The 12,333-nt window shown below is 43.0% G+C and overlaps 1 protein-coding gene across 1 annotated transcript in view; it reads left to right on the plus strand.

The window, feature by feature from the left end:
* Positions 1-2,403: 2,403 nt before the first annotated feature.
* The window catches only part of LOC113802480 (serine-rich adhesin for platelets), a 29,905-nt gene continuing 19,975 nt past the window's right edge, over positions 2,404-12,333 (plus strand). Inside the window, exon 1 of the mRNA XM_070119639.1 lies at positions 2,404-2,799. Coding sequence (XP_069975740.1) covers positions 2,404-2,799 — 396 coding nt within the window. The remainder of the gene's footprint in view (positions 2,800-12,333) is intronic.

A 12,333-nucleotide genomic window follows, 5' to 3' on the forward strand; every position in this document is an offset into this window, starting at 1 on the left:
ACCATTATGAATGTAAAAATCACTATAATTTTTTTCATCTTTTCTTATATCATTATTTGTTACTATGATAGTGCATTAATAACAGGATTTGTTTTTTCTGCACTTGAATATACACATCTGTTTTTTTTCACATATGCAAATTGAGCCCACACTTTCTCCGATTCTGTGTTTACTCTCGTCTGTGTGTCAACCTCTCTATTTGTTTTCTCTCCGTTTCCTTTTCGCTTCCCATCTTCCTCTCCTACTTGTCTCTCCCGTCCTTCCTTCGCATCCTCCATCCTCTTCCTCTCTCTCTCTCTCTCTCTCTGTCCTTCTCTTTCTCTCATTCTTTTCCCCTTAAATCTGAGTATTACCTATTCCTCCCCCCCAAAAAAAAGGTTAATCAAAAATAAAACAAACAAACAGACTAATAGATCAACGAACATACAAAAATAAGTAAATACAAAAACCTAATAGATAAACGAACACATAAAATTAACTAAATACAAAAAACCGAAGAATTAAATAAACAAGAACTAAAGAAGAACCAACGAACAAACCAAAAGTGTCGCCCAGAACCCCCCCCCCCCGCGCCGAGCCTGGCCGAGGGAGGCGCGGGAGGGCGTCGCCAGGAGGGCTTTCGGAGAGAGCAAGTGACAGCTTAATGGCTCGCGGTGCCTGGCCCTCGCGCCTCACAACTTTGCCGCCGAGTTTGTTTAATGTGACGGCGCTGTGAGGTAGGGCTAGAGGGTGGGGGGGTGAGGAATGAGGGAGTGAGGGGTGTCTGGTGGCCCTGTGAGGTAGGGGGGAAGGGGGGGAAAGGAGGAGGGGGGAGTGGTGAGGGAGTGAGGAATGAGAGGGATGTGGCGGCGCTGTGAGGTAGGACGGGGGCGGGAGCGAGAGGGGGGGATGGGAAGAGGGGGTGAGGGAGTGAGGAATGAGGGGGATGTGGCGGCGCTGTGAAGTAGGGCGGGGGCGGGGGGTGGGGGTGAGGGAATGAGGAATGAGGGACATGTGGCGGTGTGTAAGGAAGGGAATGGGGGAGTGGGGAATGAAAGATGACGGTGGTGTGAAGCAAGGGGTGGCGGGCCGTGGAAGGTGTGAGGGATTAGGAAAGATGAGGGAGGAATATGACCGAGCGATGAGGCAAGGCGAGGTTGAGGGGGGTGACACTACAGTGAGGCAGGACTTGGTGGCCGGGAAAGGGGAGCGAAGATGGTGGTGAGGGTGTGAGTGAAGGAGCAAGGAGGTGTTGGAAGGGAGGCTGTTTCTGGGAAGGGAAAGTGCACAACCACGCGCCATACATGCGTGCTTTAACGCTACATACGTTCATCCATGTGCATAAAAAGTGACACACACACACAGACACACACGTTGTTAGTGGGTGGAAGTCCATCACCGAGACAGACGTCGAGGCCAAGAACCTGGACACCATCACCACCGCCTGCCACCACTTCCTTCCGGAGAAGACCCTTCGACGTCGCCCTCCAGACCTGCCCTGGGTCACGGACAGAACCAAGCGCTTCATGAGCCCACCACGAAGGTAATGTCACACTCTGCAAATCACTCAGAAATAGAGTCATCTGTGAAGTAAAGCTTGCAGAGAAAAAATTCTACCCGAGTGAATTACAGCACATCAAGGACGCAGACTCCAGCGAATGGTTTGGCCAAATCAAGCAACTCTGTGGCACTATGAAGCAGGCAAGTAGCCTCCCCTATGTCAGCCATCTTCCCAGCCAAGCAGCCGCGGAGCAAGTGATTTTGCCTCCATTTGCCAGCGCCTCCCTCGCCGTGACATCACCTCTGCCAGCCTACCTGCCAGCACAACCCGCTTTGCTAACCACCCATGTGCACCAGGTCGCCCGTAAGTTACAGCAGTGCCGGACTAAAAGGTCAGGACCAGACCCGCCCCGTGTCCTTCACCCCCTCCCCAGCCTCGTGTGCCAAAGCTTTGTCACGGACTGTGCAAACGCCGACCTCTACGACAGCCTCAACCACAAGTACGGAAATGTAACACCAATTTCCACCAACCACTGCCTAGTTGATTTCCTCCACTCCATCTACTGCAGCCTTGAAAGACGCAAAACAGCAGCAGCAGTATTCGTGGACCTGAGCATGGCGTTCGACCTGGGAGACCACAACATCGCCGTCAGGATTCACATTGCCATTTCTCGCGGACTTCCTCTCTGGGCGCCGCTAGGCCGTCCCCCTTCTTGGCGCTTTCTTACGGCGTGCCCCAGGGGACCAAGGTCGGGCCCCTCTGTTTCTTGGTCCTCATCAACGACGCCCTGCCTGACGCATTCGCCGCAGCCGTCGACAACACCCGCGATGACCACCAGCCGACCACTCCGAACCGCCCTCAGCAACCTCCTCGCCTCGACCACTGCCAACCACGCCCCTATTAACAAGCAGAAGACAGTTTCCATGCACTTTGATCTTGCCCCCACCTTCACCTCACCCCCTTCACTTATTCACCAGGCTTCTCGGGGTCACCATCGACAACGAGCTCTCACGGGACCACCCCTTCGCCACCACGGTCGGATCTGCCTCTCACAGACTCCACATGCTCGGCCGATCCAAGTCACTTGGTCTTCCAAAGTAAACTCTCCACCATCTTCAAAATGCTCACGCTCTTCAGCCTCACCTGCGCATCACCCGCATGACCACCCAGCCTCAACACGGCTAAATAGGCCAGAAAAAGTCCAAAAGAGAGCAGTGAAAATCCTCCTTGGACCCAAATACAGCATCAATAACAACCCCCTCGGCCTCGCAGCCTTAAGGGACCTCCTCACCTGCAACCTCCTCAAATTCGGCGAACAGGTGTTAGACATCCCCCCCCCCCGCCCCCCTCGCCATGCCGCCCACACCCATGGCAAGCTGCTCCCCTTCCGTCCCACGCTGACCGTTACAGCAACAGCTCTATTGTAAAGCCTCTCAACAACTAATAAAAGGAATCCTTATATATATATATATATATATATATATATATATATATATATATATATATATATATATAGATAGATAGATAGATAGATAGATAGATAGATAGATAGATAGATAGATAGATAAATAAACACATATATGTCTCTATTTATCTGTCTATCCATATATGTATGTATGTACATATATGTATATATATATATATATATATATATATATATATATATATATATATATATATATATATATACATACATATGTATATATATATAAACAATATGTTTCGGAAAAAAATGAAACGATGCCCATATGGCAATAACCTAAACTCTACGGTCACTCAACACCAGATTTAACTAATTACTCTTCTTCTCTATCATTCTCTTTCAGATCAAATATCATCACAAAGCAAAAAATATATTGTCCCCGGAAAACCATAACGAAAATCCTTCACCAAAACAAACTATTACGAAACAGCTTTCATTGTTAGTCACGAAACAGAGCGAAAATCCCGTCCGGCAACGCAACGCAACGCAAATGAATCCAATTTCAGCATTTTTCATATGTATATTAGATATTGCAAAAACATGATGCTGTAAACATTTGGGATGAACAAAAAAAAAAAAAAGGATACACACACACACAAAAACCAAATTAGATTTCCAGACAGGAATGGTGCAATAATAATGCAATTTGAAAGGATACGAACCGCACGCGCAAACACACACACGCACCCACGCTCGAAAAAAAGGGAGGAATTCTCTCAAAAAAAACAAACGATTATCTCATAACTTTTCGTCGCGGAGTCGAACAGGAATTATACGTTCGCTGTCCTAAAGCTCTTTGATAACGGCGATTCATAGACTTATTACGTAAACTCTGATCTTGTTTTGCGATTTCGTTCGTCACCGGGGCGGGGGGGGGGGGGCACTGGCCAGGAGCGCCAAGGGCCAGGAGGAGCTCCCTTCTAAGTGCTTGTTGTGACGAATCTAGAATTTCGTTCTGATTTTGCGCTCGTGTGTGGATATGAACTAATGTTTTGATACGTAATTATATGTACACACACACACACATACATACACACATATATATATATATATATATATATATATATATATATATATATACATACATATATATATATATATATATATATATATATATATATATATATATATATATATATATATATATACATATACATACATACACATATACATATATATATACATATACATACATACACATATATATATACATATACATACATACACATATACATATATATATACATATACATACATACACATATACATATGCATATATGCACACACACGCACACACACACACACATATATATGTGCGTGTGTGCGTCTACATATGTATATATTTTGCATGTATGTAGATGTGTCTCATATGTATGTGTATGATCGTAAATACGCGTGCGTCAATGTTCGTGTACATGAATACTCTCTTACACGCACACCTGTGTCTCTGGATGTACCTGAAGGGATGCCAGTCGGTGGTTTTGAATACATGAATGTGTTCGTCCCTTTTCCAGCGTGTATTTGTTCGTTTGTGTATCATGTACGTACGCGTTTGTATGTGCATATGTGTGGAATTCATGACGAACAGATTGCAACAGGAACAACGAAGGGAAGGACAAGAAAAAAACACGAGTATGCCCATATACGTGTGTTTTCTTGTCCTTCCCTTCGTTGTTCCTGTTGCCTTGTGTGTATGTGTGTGTAGTTCTGTATGTACCAAAACCGCCCAAACGTCCCCTTATATTCCGCTCAACGAACGCACACACACACAAGCCCCGCCCATTGATACCACTGGTGTCTGATTATCCTATGATGTCGAGTCAAGTCCAATTAACTACCTATCAACGGAAAATTGGCAATTCTTTCCCAAGCAATAATCATTTCACGGGTTTTGCAATTAGCCGAATGGGGAAATGGTGGTTAAGGAAATAATAAACTGGTTGTTTGAAAGAGTCATTGGTGAATGGTTTATTAAAGGAAAGAAATGGGAAAATGAACAGGAGTTTGATGTACAGATGTTCAGGAACTATGTTGGGGGGAGGGGGGGGGGGTGGGATGGAGGAGACACCTGGGGGAGGGGGGGAGTAGAAGGAGAAGAAAAACAGGGAGAATAAGTTTGGAGAAATGTGATTGGGATGAGAGAGAGAGAGAGAGAGAGAGAGAGAGAGAGAGAGAGAGAGAGAGAGAGAGAGAGAGAGAGAGAGAGAGAGAGAGAGAGAGAGAGAGAGAGAGAGAGAGGCAGAGAGAGAGGCAGAGAGAGAGAGAGAAAGAAAGAGAGAGAGAAGCCGAAAAAAATCATTTGAGAGAAGTAAATAAATAAATAAATAAATAAGTGAATAAATACGAAAAAAAGAGGAAGAGATACCCTCCGCCCCCACCCCCACCCAAAAAAGAGAAAGCTCAAAAGAATCAACCACACACACGCAAAAAGACAAAAATACATAAAATAAGAAATAAAAAAAAGAGAAAGAAAAGAGAGAGAGAGAGAGAAAAAAATCAGCCTGGCGTTTGGAATGAAGTGAAAATCCTACAGGAGGGAAGGACCAGCCGCGAAGACTCCGCAAAACCCCTTCCTTAAGATGTCTGCCTTTTCCTCCTCCTCCTCCTCCTCCTCCTCCTCCTCCTCCTCCTCCTCCTCCTCCTCCTCTTCCTCCTCCTCCTCCTCTTCCTCCTCCTCCTCCTCCTCCTCCTCCTCTCTCTTCCTCCTCTTCCTCCTCTTCCTCCTTTTTCCCTTCTCTTCCTCCTCTTCCTCCTCCTTTTTCCCTTCTCTTCCTCCTCTTCCTCCTCTTCCTCCTCCTCCTCCCCCCTCCTCCTCCTCCTCTTCCTCCTCCCGCCCTCCACCTTTCCTCCTCCTCCTCCCTCCTCTTCCTCCTCTTCCTCCTCCTCCTCCTCCTTCTCCTTCTCCCTCCTCTTCTTCTTTCTTCCTTCCTCCTCCTCCCCCTCCTCCTCCTCCCTCCCCTCCTCATCTACCTCCATGTTCTCCTCCTCTTCCTCCTCCTCCTCCTCCTCCTCCTCCTCTTCCTCCTCCTCCTCCTCCTCCTCCTCCTCCTCTTCCTCTTCCTTCTCCTCCTCCTCCTCCTCCTCCTCCTCCTCCTCCTCCTCCTCCTCCTCCTCCGACTTCCTAATCTAAGAATTCTATTTTCAACCGACAGCAAAGGGTTGTGGCGCAATTTCGAATTTTCGGGCAATAGAAGAAAAAAGGAAGAAGCAAAATGGGGATATATGAGGTTTTGGTGAAAACGAAATGGGAATATGTATATATATTTTTTGGATAAAGTTGATATGAGGAAGGTTGATGAATTGTCGATTGTATGGAGGAGTTTAAATGGGTGCAGAAATAGACGGAAATTTGTGAAATTACGTCTAAATAAATAAATAAATAAATAAATGAATTTAAAAAATCGAAAGAAAAAATAAATAAAATGTCTGAAAATTACATAGTGGTGTATTACATCACATTCAATTAAAGGTTTAGTTATAATCCTATCTACAGTGAAACGCACAAAAAATAGAAAAGACAGTTTGATTATACATAAACTTTCTTATTTCAGGATGCGATCATATGAGAACTAAGAATAAATATGCTACGTTTCTTTAGCTCCTGCATCCCTCTCCCCCCATTCACCCATCCCTCCCTCCCCCCATACCCCATGCCTCCCTCTAACCCAATGCCTCCTCCATACCCCCATCTCCCTCCCCCATGCCTCCTCCATTCCCCCATCCCACTCTCCCTACTTCCATGCCTCCCCATCCCCCCATCCCCCTTCTTCCCTCCCTCATACCTTCCTATACCCCCATCCCTCCCCCATGCCCTCACCCCCGCATCTTTCTCTCGCCGGAAAATCATACCCATGAATCACTGTCAACTTTCCATTCTCCTTCACCTTATCTCTATTTTCTTTAAGGGTGAAAAACGCATCTTATTCGAAATACGGTTATTGGATGTGTGCGCCTCTTCTGTTTTTTTATTTTTATTTTTTTTTTACCTTTTTCGAAAATGTGTATTGACCTGTTTGTTTTTTAGATAAGCGTACTTTGTTTGATTCTTTTCTATGGTATTTTCAATTTGTTTTGCTATATTTGTATAATTTTAGTTCTGTTTCTCTCTCTATATATATTTTTGTTATTTATAATATTCAAGTTACCTGTATTTACCTTTTCTCAAGGAATTAATATGTTCTTTTTGTCACATTGATGTCTCTCTGCTTATATATCCTATAGTCAACTGATTCCCTTTAAAACAAACTATTTATTTATTTACTGCTGTTGTATAAAACACGAAAACCAAACAAAAAGGTACACAAGAAAATAGAGTACACATACAAGCACATAATTTAGTCCTCTCTCTTCTCCCATCAATTTACCATTCATAACCGTCTCGTTTAATCCACTCATATCTGTGGAGTTTATTCCCTTATTCACCTATTTATTTACCTTTCGTATCTGTCTATGCACGCGTGTTTGCTTGTCCACTTGTGCGTGAGTGGGCATCTGCATATTTAAATGTTCTATTCCGTGATGTTTTGTATGAGAGAAAGGGTATATTTAGCTCAACATTCAACTGCACGATCACGGTCAATGGGATCATAAAAAGAAGTCTACTGTAATTTATCCTCACTCAAAAAATAGTAAAAAAAGGGAGAAAAATATGAAAGGAGACTTTTCTTTTATATCTTTTCCTTACCGTTTTTTGCTGACAATATTTGCTACTCTTATTTTTGTACACTTTGAAAAATAAGAGTAAATTCTAAAGAACGAGTATAAGGAGTCTCCATTGCTAACAAATGTAATATATATATTCCTGTTGGCTGTATAGTAAAGAATATTACACAGAATATATTCCATATTGTACCAGCATTGAGGGATGAGAGATGAAATTCCAGAGAAGGATTTAGCTGTGGTTTTATTAAGTTGACAAATATGTTATTTCAGTAAGAAAACACACTGCACGTATTCATATAATCATACGCATACACACTGTTATGGCTCGAAAAAAAATACACGTTGATGGCCGTTTTGAGATATTTGATAACTTTAATCACACGCACACCCATTGTTATGGCTCGGAAAAAATACATTGATGGCTGTTTTTAAATATTTGATAACATTATTGTGCTAATAGAAGGAATAAAATCTTGAAAAAAATACATTGATGGCTGTTTTTAGATATTTGATAACATTATTGTGCTAACAGAAGGAAAAAAAACCTTACCCTAATTTATATACATATCTCAAGGTAGTCTTCAGACTGAAAAAAACATTTAAAATCACTACAATTACTACCTCCCGCCTTCTGAAGATTGACGTGCGATGCCTTTCAACGTAATACACAATACAACAATATTCCGTCATTTCTTTTTAATCTCACGCTTCCCGATTGAGGTAATTAAACCCCGAGCTTTATCTATCCCTTTAATTAAAACGATTAATTCCTGGAATTGACGTGAAGGCGTGTTTTCTAGCCCAATCCTGTTTATTCCAATTACGTACAAATGGATGAAAACTATACTGTGTATGTTAAGAGAGAGAGAGAGAGAAAGAGAGAGAGAGAGAGAGAAAGCGAGCGAGCGAGTGAGCGAGAGAGAGAGAGAAAGTGAAAGAGAAAGAAGAGAGAGAGCGAGAAAGAGAGAGAAAGCGAGCGAGTGAGCGAGAGAGAGAGAGAAAGTGAAAGAGAAAGAGAGAGAGAGCGAGAGAGAGAGAGAGAAAGTGAAAGAGAAAGAGAGAGAGAGCGAGAAAGAGAGAGAAAGCGAGCGAGTGAGCCAGAGAGAGAGAGAGAAAGTGAAAGAGAAAGAGAGAGAGAGAGCGAGAGAGAGAGAGAAAGCGAGCGAGTGAGCGAGAGAGAGAGAGAGTAAGTGAAAGAGAAAGAGAGAGAGTGGGAGAAAGAGAGAGAGAAAGCGAGCGAGTGAGCGAGAGAAGAGAGAAAGTGAAAGAGAAAGGAAGCAGAAGGAAGAGAGAAAGCGAGCAGGATGAGCGAGAGAGAGAGAGCATGGATCGAGGCGAAAACGATAGCGAGAGAGAGAGAGAGAGAGAGTGAAGAGAGAAGAGAGAGAGAGCGAGAGAGAGAAGAGAGAAAGTGAGAGAGTGACAGAGAGAGAGAGAGAGATCGAGAGAGAAAGACGAGAGAGAGAGAGAGAGAGAGGAGAGAGAGAGAGAGAGAGAGAGAGAGAGAGAGAGAGACAGAGAGAGAGAGAGAGAGAGAGAGAGAGAGAGAGAGAGAGAGAGAGAGAGAGAGAGAGAGAGAGAGAGAGAGGAGGGAGAGGAAGAGAGGAGAAAGAGAAAGAAGAAAGAAGGAAAGCGACGAGAGTGAGCGAAGAGAGAGGGAAAGCAGAACGACGAGAGTGAGCGAGAAAGGAAATGAAAGAGGAAAGCAGTGAAGGAGAAAGAAAGAGAGAGCGAACGAGCGAACGAAAGAAGATAAAATGAGAGAGAGAGAGAGAGAGAGGAAGAGAGAGAGAGAGAGAGAGAGAGAGAGAGAGAGAGAGAGAGAGAGAGAGAGAGAGAGAGAGAGAGAGAGAGAGAGAGCGAGGAAAAGAGATAGATAACGAATGAATAAGATAGATAGATAGATAGATAGATAGATAGATAGATAGATAGATAGATAGATAGAGAAAGAGAGAGAGAGAGAGAGAGAGAGGGAGAGAGCGAGCACGAAGAGAGAGAGAGATAACATGAAGAGAGAGGGAGAACATGAAAGAGAGAGAGAGAGAGAGAGAGAGGGAGACCATGAAGAGAGAGAGAGAGAGCACGAAGAGAGAGAGAGAGAGAGAGAGGGAGAGAGAGAGAGAGAGAGAGAGAGAGAGAGAGAGAGAGAGTGAGAGAGAGAGAGAGAGAGAGAGAGAGAGAGAGAGAGAGAGAGAGAGAGAAAGTGAGAGAGAGAGAGAGAGAGAGAGAGAGGGGGAGGAAGGAGGGAGGGAGAAAGAGAAAGAGAAAGAGAGAGAAAGCGAGCGAGTGAGCGAGAGAGAGAGAAAGAGCAGAGCGAGTGAGCGAGAGAGAGAGAGAGAGAAAGTGAAAGAGAGAGAGAGAGAGAAAGCAAGTGAAGGAGAAAGAAAGAGAGAGCGAGCGAGCGAGAGAAAGAGAGATAGAGCGAGAGAGAGAGAGAGAGAGAGAGAGAGAGAGAGAGAGAGAGAGAGAGCTAGAGCGAGAGCGAGAAAGAGACGGATAGAGAGAGAGAGGGAGAGAGAGAGAGAGAGATAGAGATAGATAGATAGATAGATAGATAGATAGATAGATAGATAGATAGATAGATAGATAGATAGATAGATAGAGAAAGAGAGAGAGAGAGAGAGAGAGAGAGAGAGAGAGAGAGAGAGAGAGAGAGAGAGAGAGAGAGAGAGAGAGAGAGAGAGAGAGAGAGAGAGAGAGAAAAAGAAAGAAAGAGAAAAATAAAAAGAAAGAAAGAGAAAAATAAAAAGAAAGAGAGAGAGAGAGAGAGAGGGAGAGAGAGAAAGAGAAAGAGAAAGAGAGAGAGAGAGAGAGAGAGAGAGAGAGAGAGAGAGAGAGAGAGAGAGAGAGAGAGAGAGAGAGAGAGAGAGAGAGAGAGAGAGAGAGAGAGAAAGTGAGAGAGAAAGAGAGAGAGAGAGAGCGAGAAAGAGATAGATAGATAGATAGATAGAGAGAGAAAGTGATAGTGTGTGTGAGTATTGGAAGGTAGTACAAAAATCTAAGGTGCACAACCCACTTTTCAGGTAACTCCCTTACGACACTACTCCTTTTATTAAAAATAGTGAAATCATAACTTTAATATATCAGAAAAAGAGATCTATAAGACGCTTTCAATCTTTTATACAATAAGTTGGAAACAAATTCCAAAAGATCACAGAAGTAAAACAAACGAAGAAAAACAAAAATGAAAATAGATACAATTGTAGGAAAATACCAAAGACGCGTGTGACAGATGAAAATGAATGACTAAAGAAACAAATAAATGAAAATAATAGACAACAAAGATTGATAGATGAAGAGACAAAAAAAGAGTAAAAACGGATAAAAAAGGCGAGATATCTATACCTCGAGATCAAAGGGAAATGGATGCTCGATCTCGGCAGAAAAAAAAAACTAACTAATTCAGCATCCACGATACCTTGCAGGGATAATGATGATAATAATAATAATAGTAATAATATTTTTCATTGTATTTTTCCCCTTTTTTCCTATGTCTTTTCTTCTTTTTTCTTGTCAGGTTTATTATCATTATTAGCGTTATTTGCGCCAGAACGATGATAATGATAATGATGATAATGATGATGATAAGGATGGTAATGATAATAATGATAACAATAATGATAGTAATAATGATAACAATAATGGTAATGATAATGATAATAATGAATATTGATAATTGACTATGATGATATTGATGACAATGAAAATGATAATGATGATGATGAATCTGACAATAATAATGATGATAACAGTAATAACAAAGATGATAAAAACAACAACAATTTGAATGATAACAATAATAACAATAACAATAATCACCATCATTATCGTCATCCCTGTTATTGTTATGATCACATCACCACAACTTTTCGACTTTCAATTTCCAGGCAATTTTTTGGAAACATCCTATTTGTTGACATGTTTCCCCCCCCCCCTCTCAATCAATCAATCAATCAATCTCGAAACCGTAAAGTTCCGTCTACGAAACACGATTAAATTTCTGATCATCTCTGGCTGGAAGGTGAATGAAACGGTATTAAATCCGAATAAAATCGTTAACTGGAGCAAAACATGTGTTGGTGTGGCGGGTATTGCATTGCCGTGTTATAGGGTGTGGCGAAGAGGGGGAGAGAGAGGGGGAGGGAGTGATAGGAGGAGGGAAGGAAGGAAGGAGAGATGGGGGGGGGGGGAGCGAAGAAGGGAGGGAGGAGAGAGAGGATAGGAGAAGGAAGGAGGTAGGGGGCGAAGGAAGGGGAAAGAGGATGGGAGAGGTAGAGATAGGAGGTAGGAAGGAGGGAGGGAGAAAAGAAGAAAGGGGGAGAGAGAGAGGAAGGGACAGCGGCAGGAAGGGAAAGATGAGAGAGAGAGAGAGAGAGGGAGAGAGAGAGAGAGAGAGAGAGAGAGAGAGAGAGAGAGAGAGAGAGAGAGAGAGAGAGAGAGAGAGAGAGAGAGAGAGAGAGAAAGAGAGAGAGAGAGAAGAAATGTAATTTTGACATGAAATGGTCGATAAAGAACTAGTCCTCTTTCTTGACATACCTTTCGCAACAGACATTTCCAAAAGTATGCGATTAATATCCTATACCAATCATATCTTCCTATGCCGTTATTCCTATCATTCTTCTTCCCATTTTCATCAAACGCATTATCCACCGCACTCTTTATCAAATTCCACCTCATTCCCCAACGCTCCTCCCCGCTTGCCTTACCT

The sequence above is a fragment of the Penaeus vannamei genome, unplaced genomic scaffold (assembly GCF_042767895.1).
Source record: "Penaeus vannamei isolate JL-2024 unplaced genomic scaffold, ASM4276789v1 unanchor438, whole genome shotgun sequence".
In the NCBI taxonomy this organism is placed as follows: Eukaryota; Metazoa; Arthropoda; class Malacostraca; order Decapoda; family Penaeidae; genus Penaeus; species Penaeus vannamei.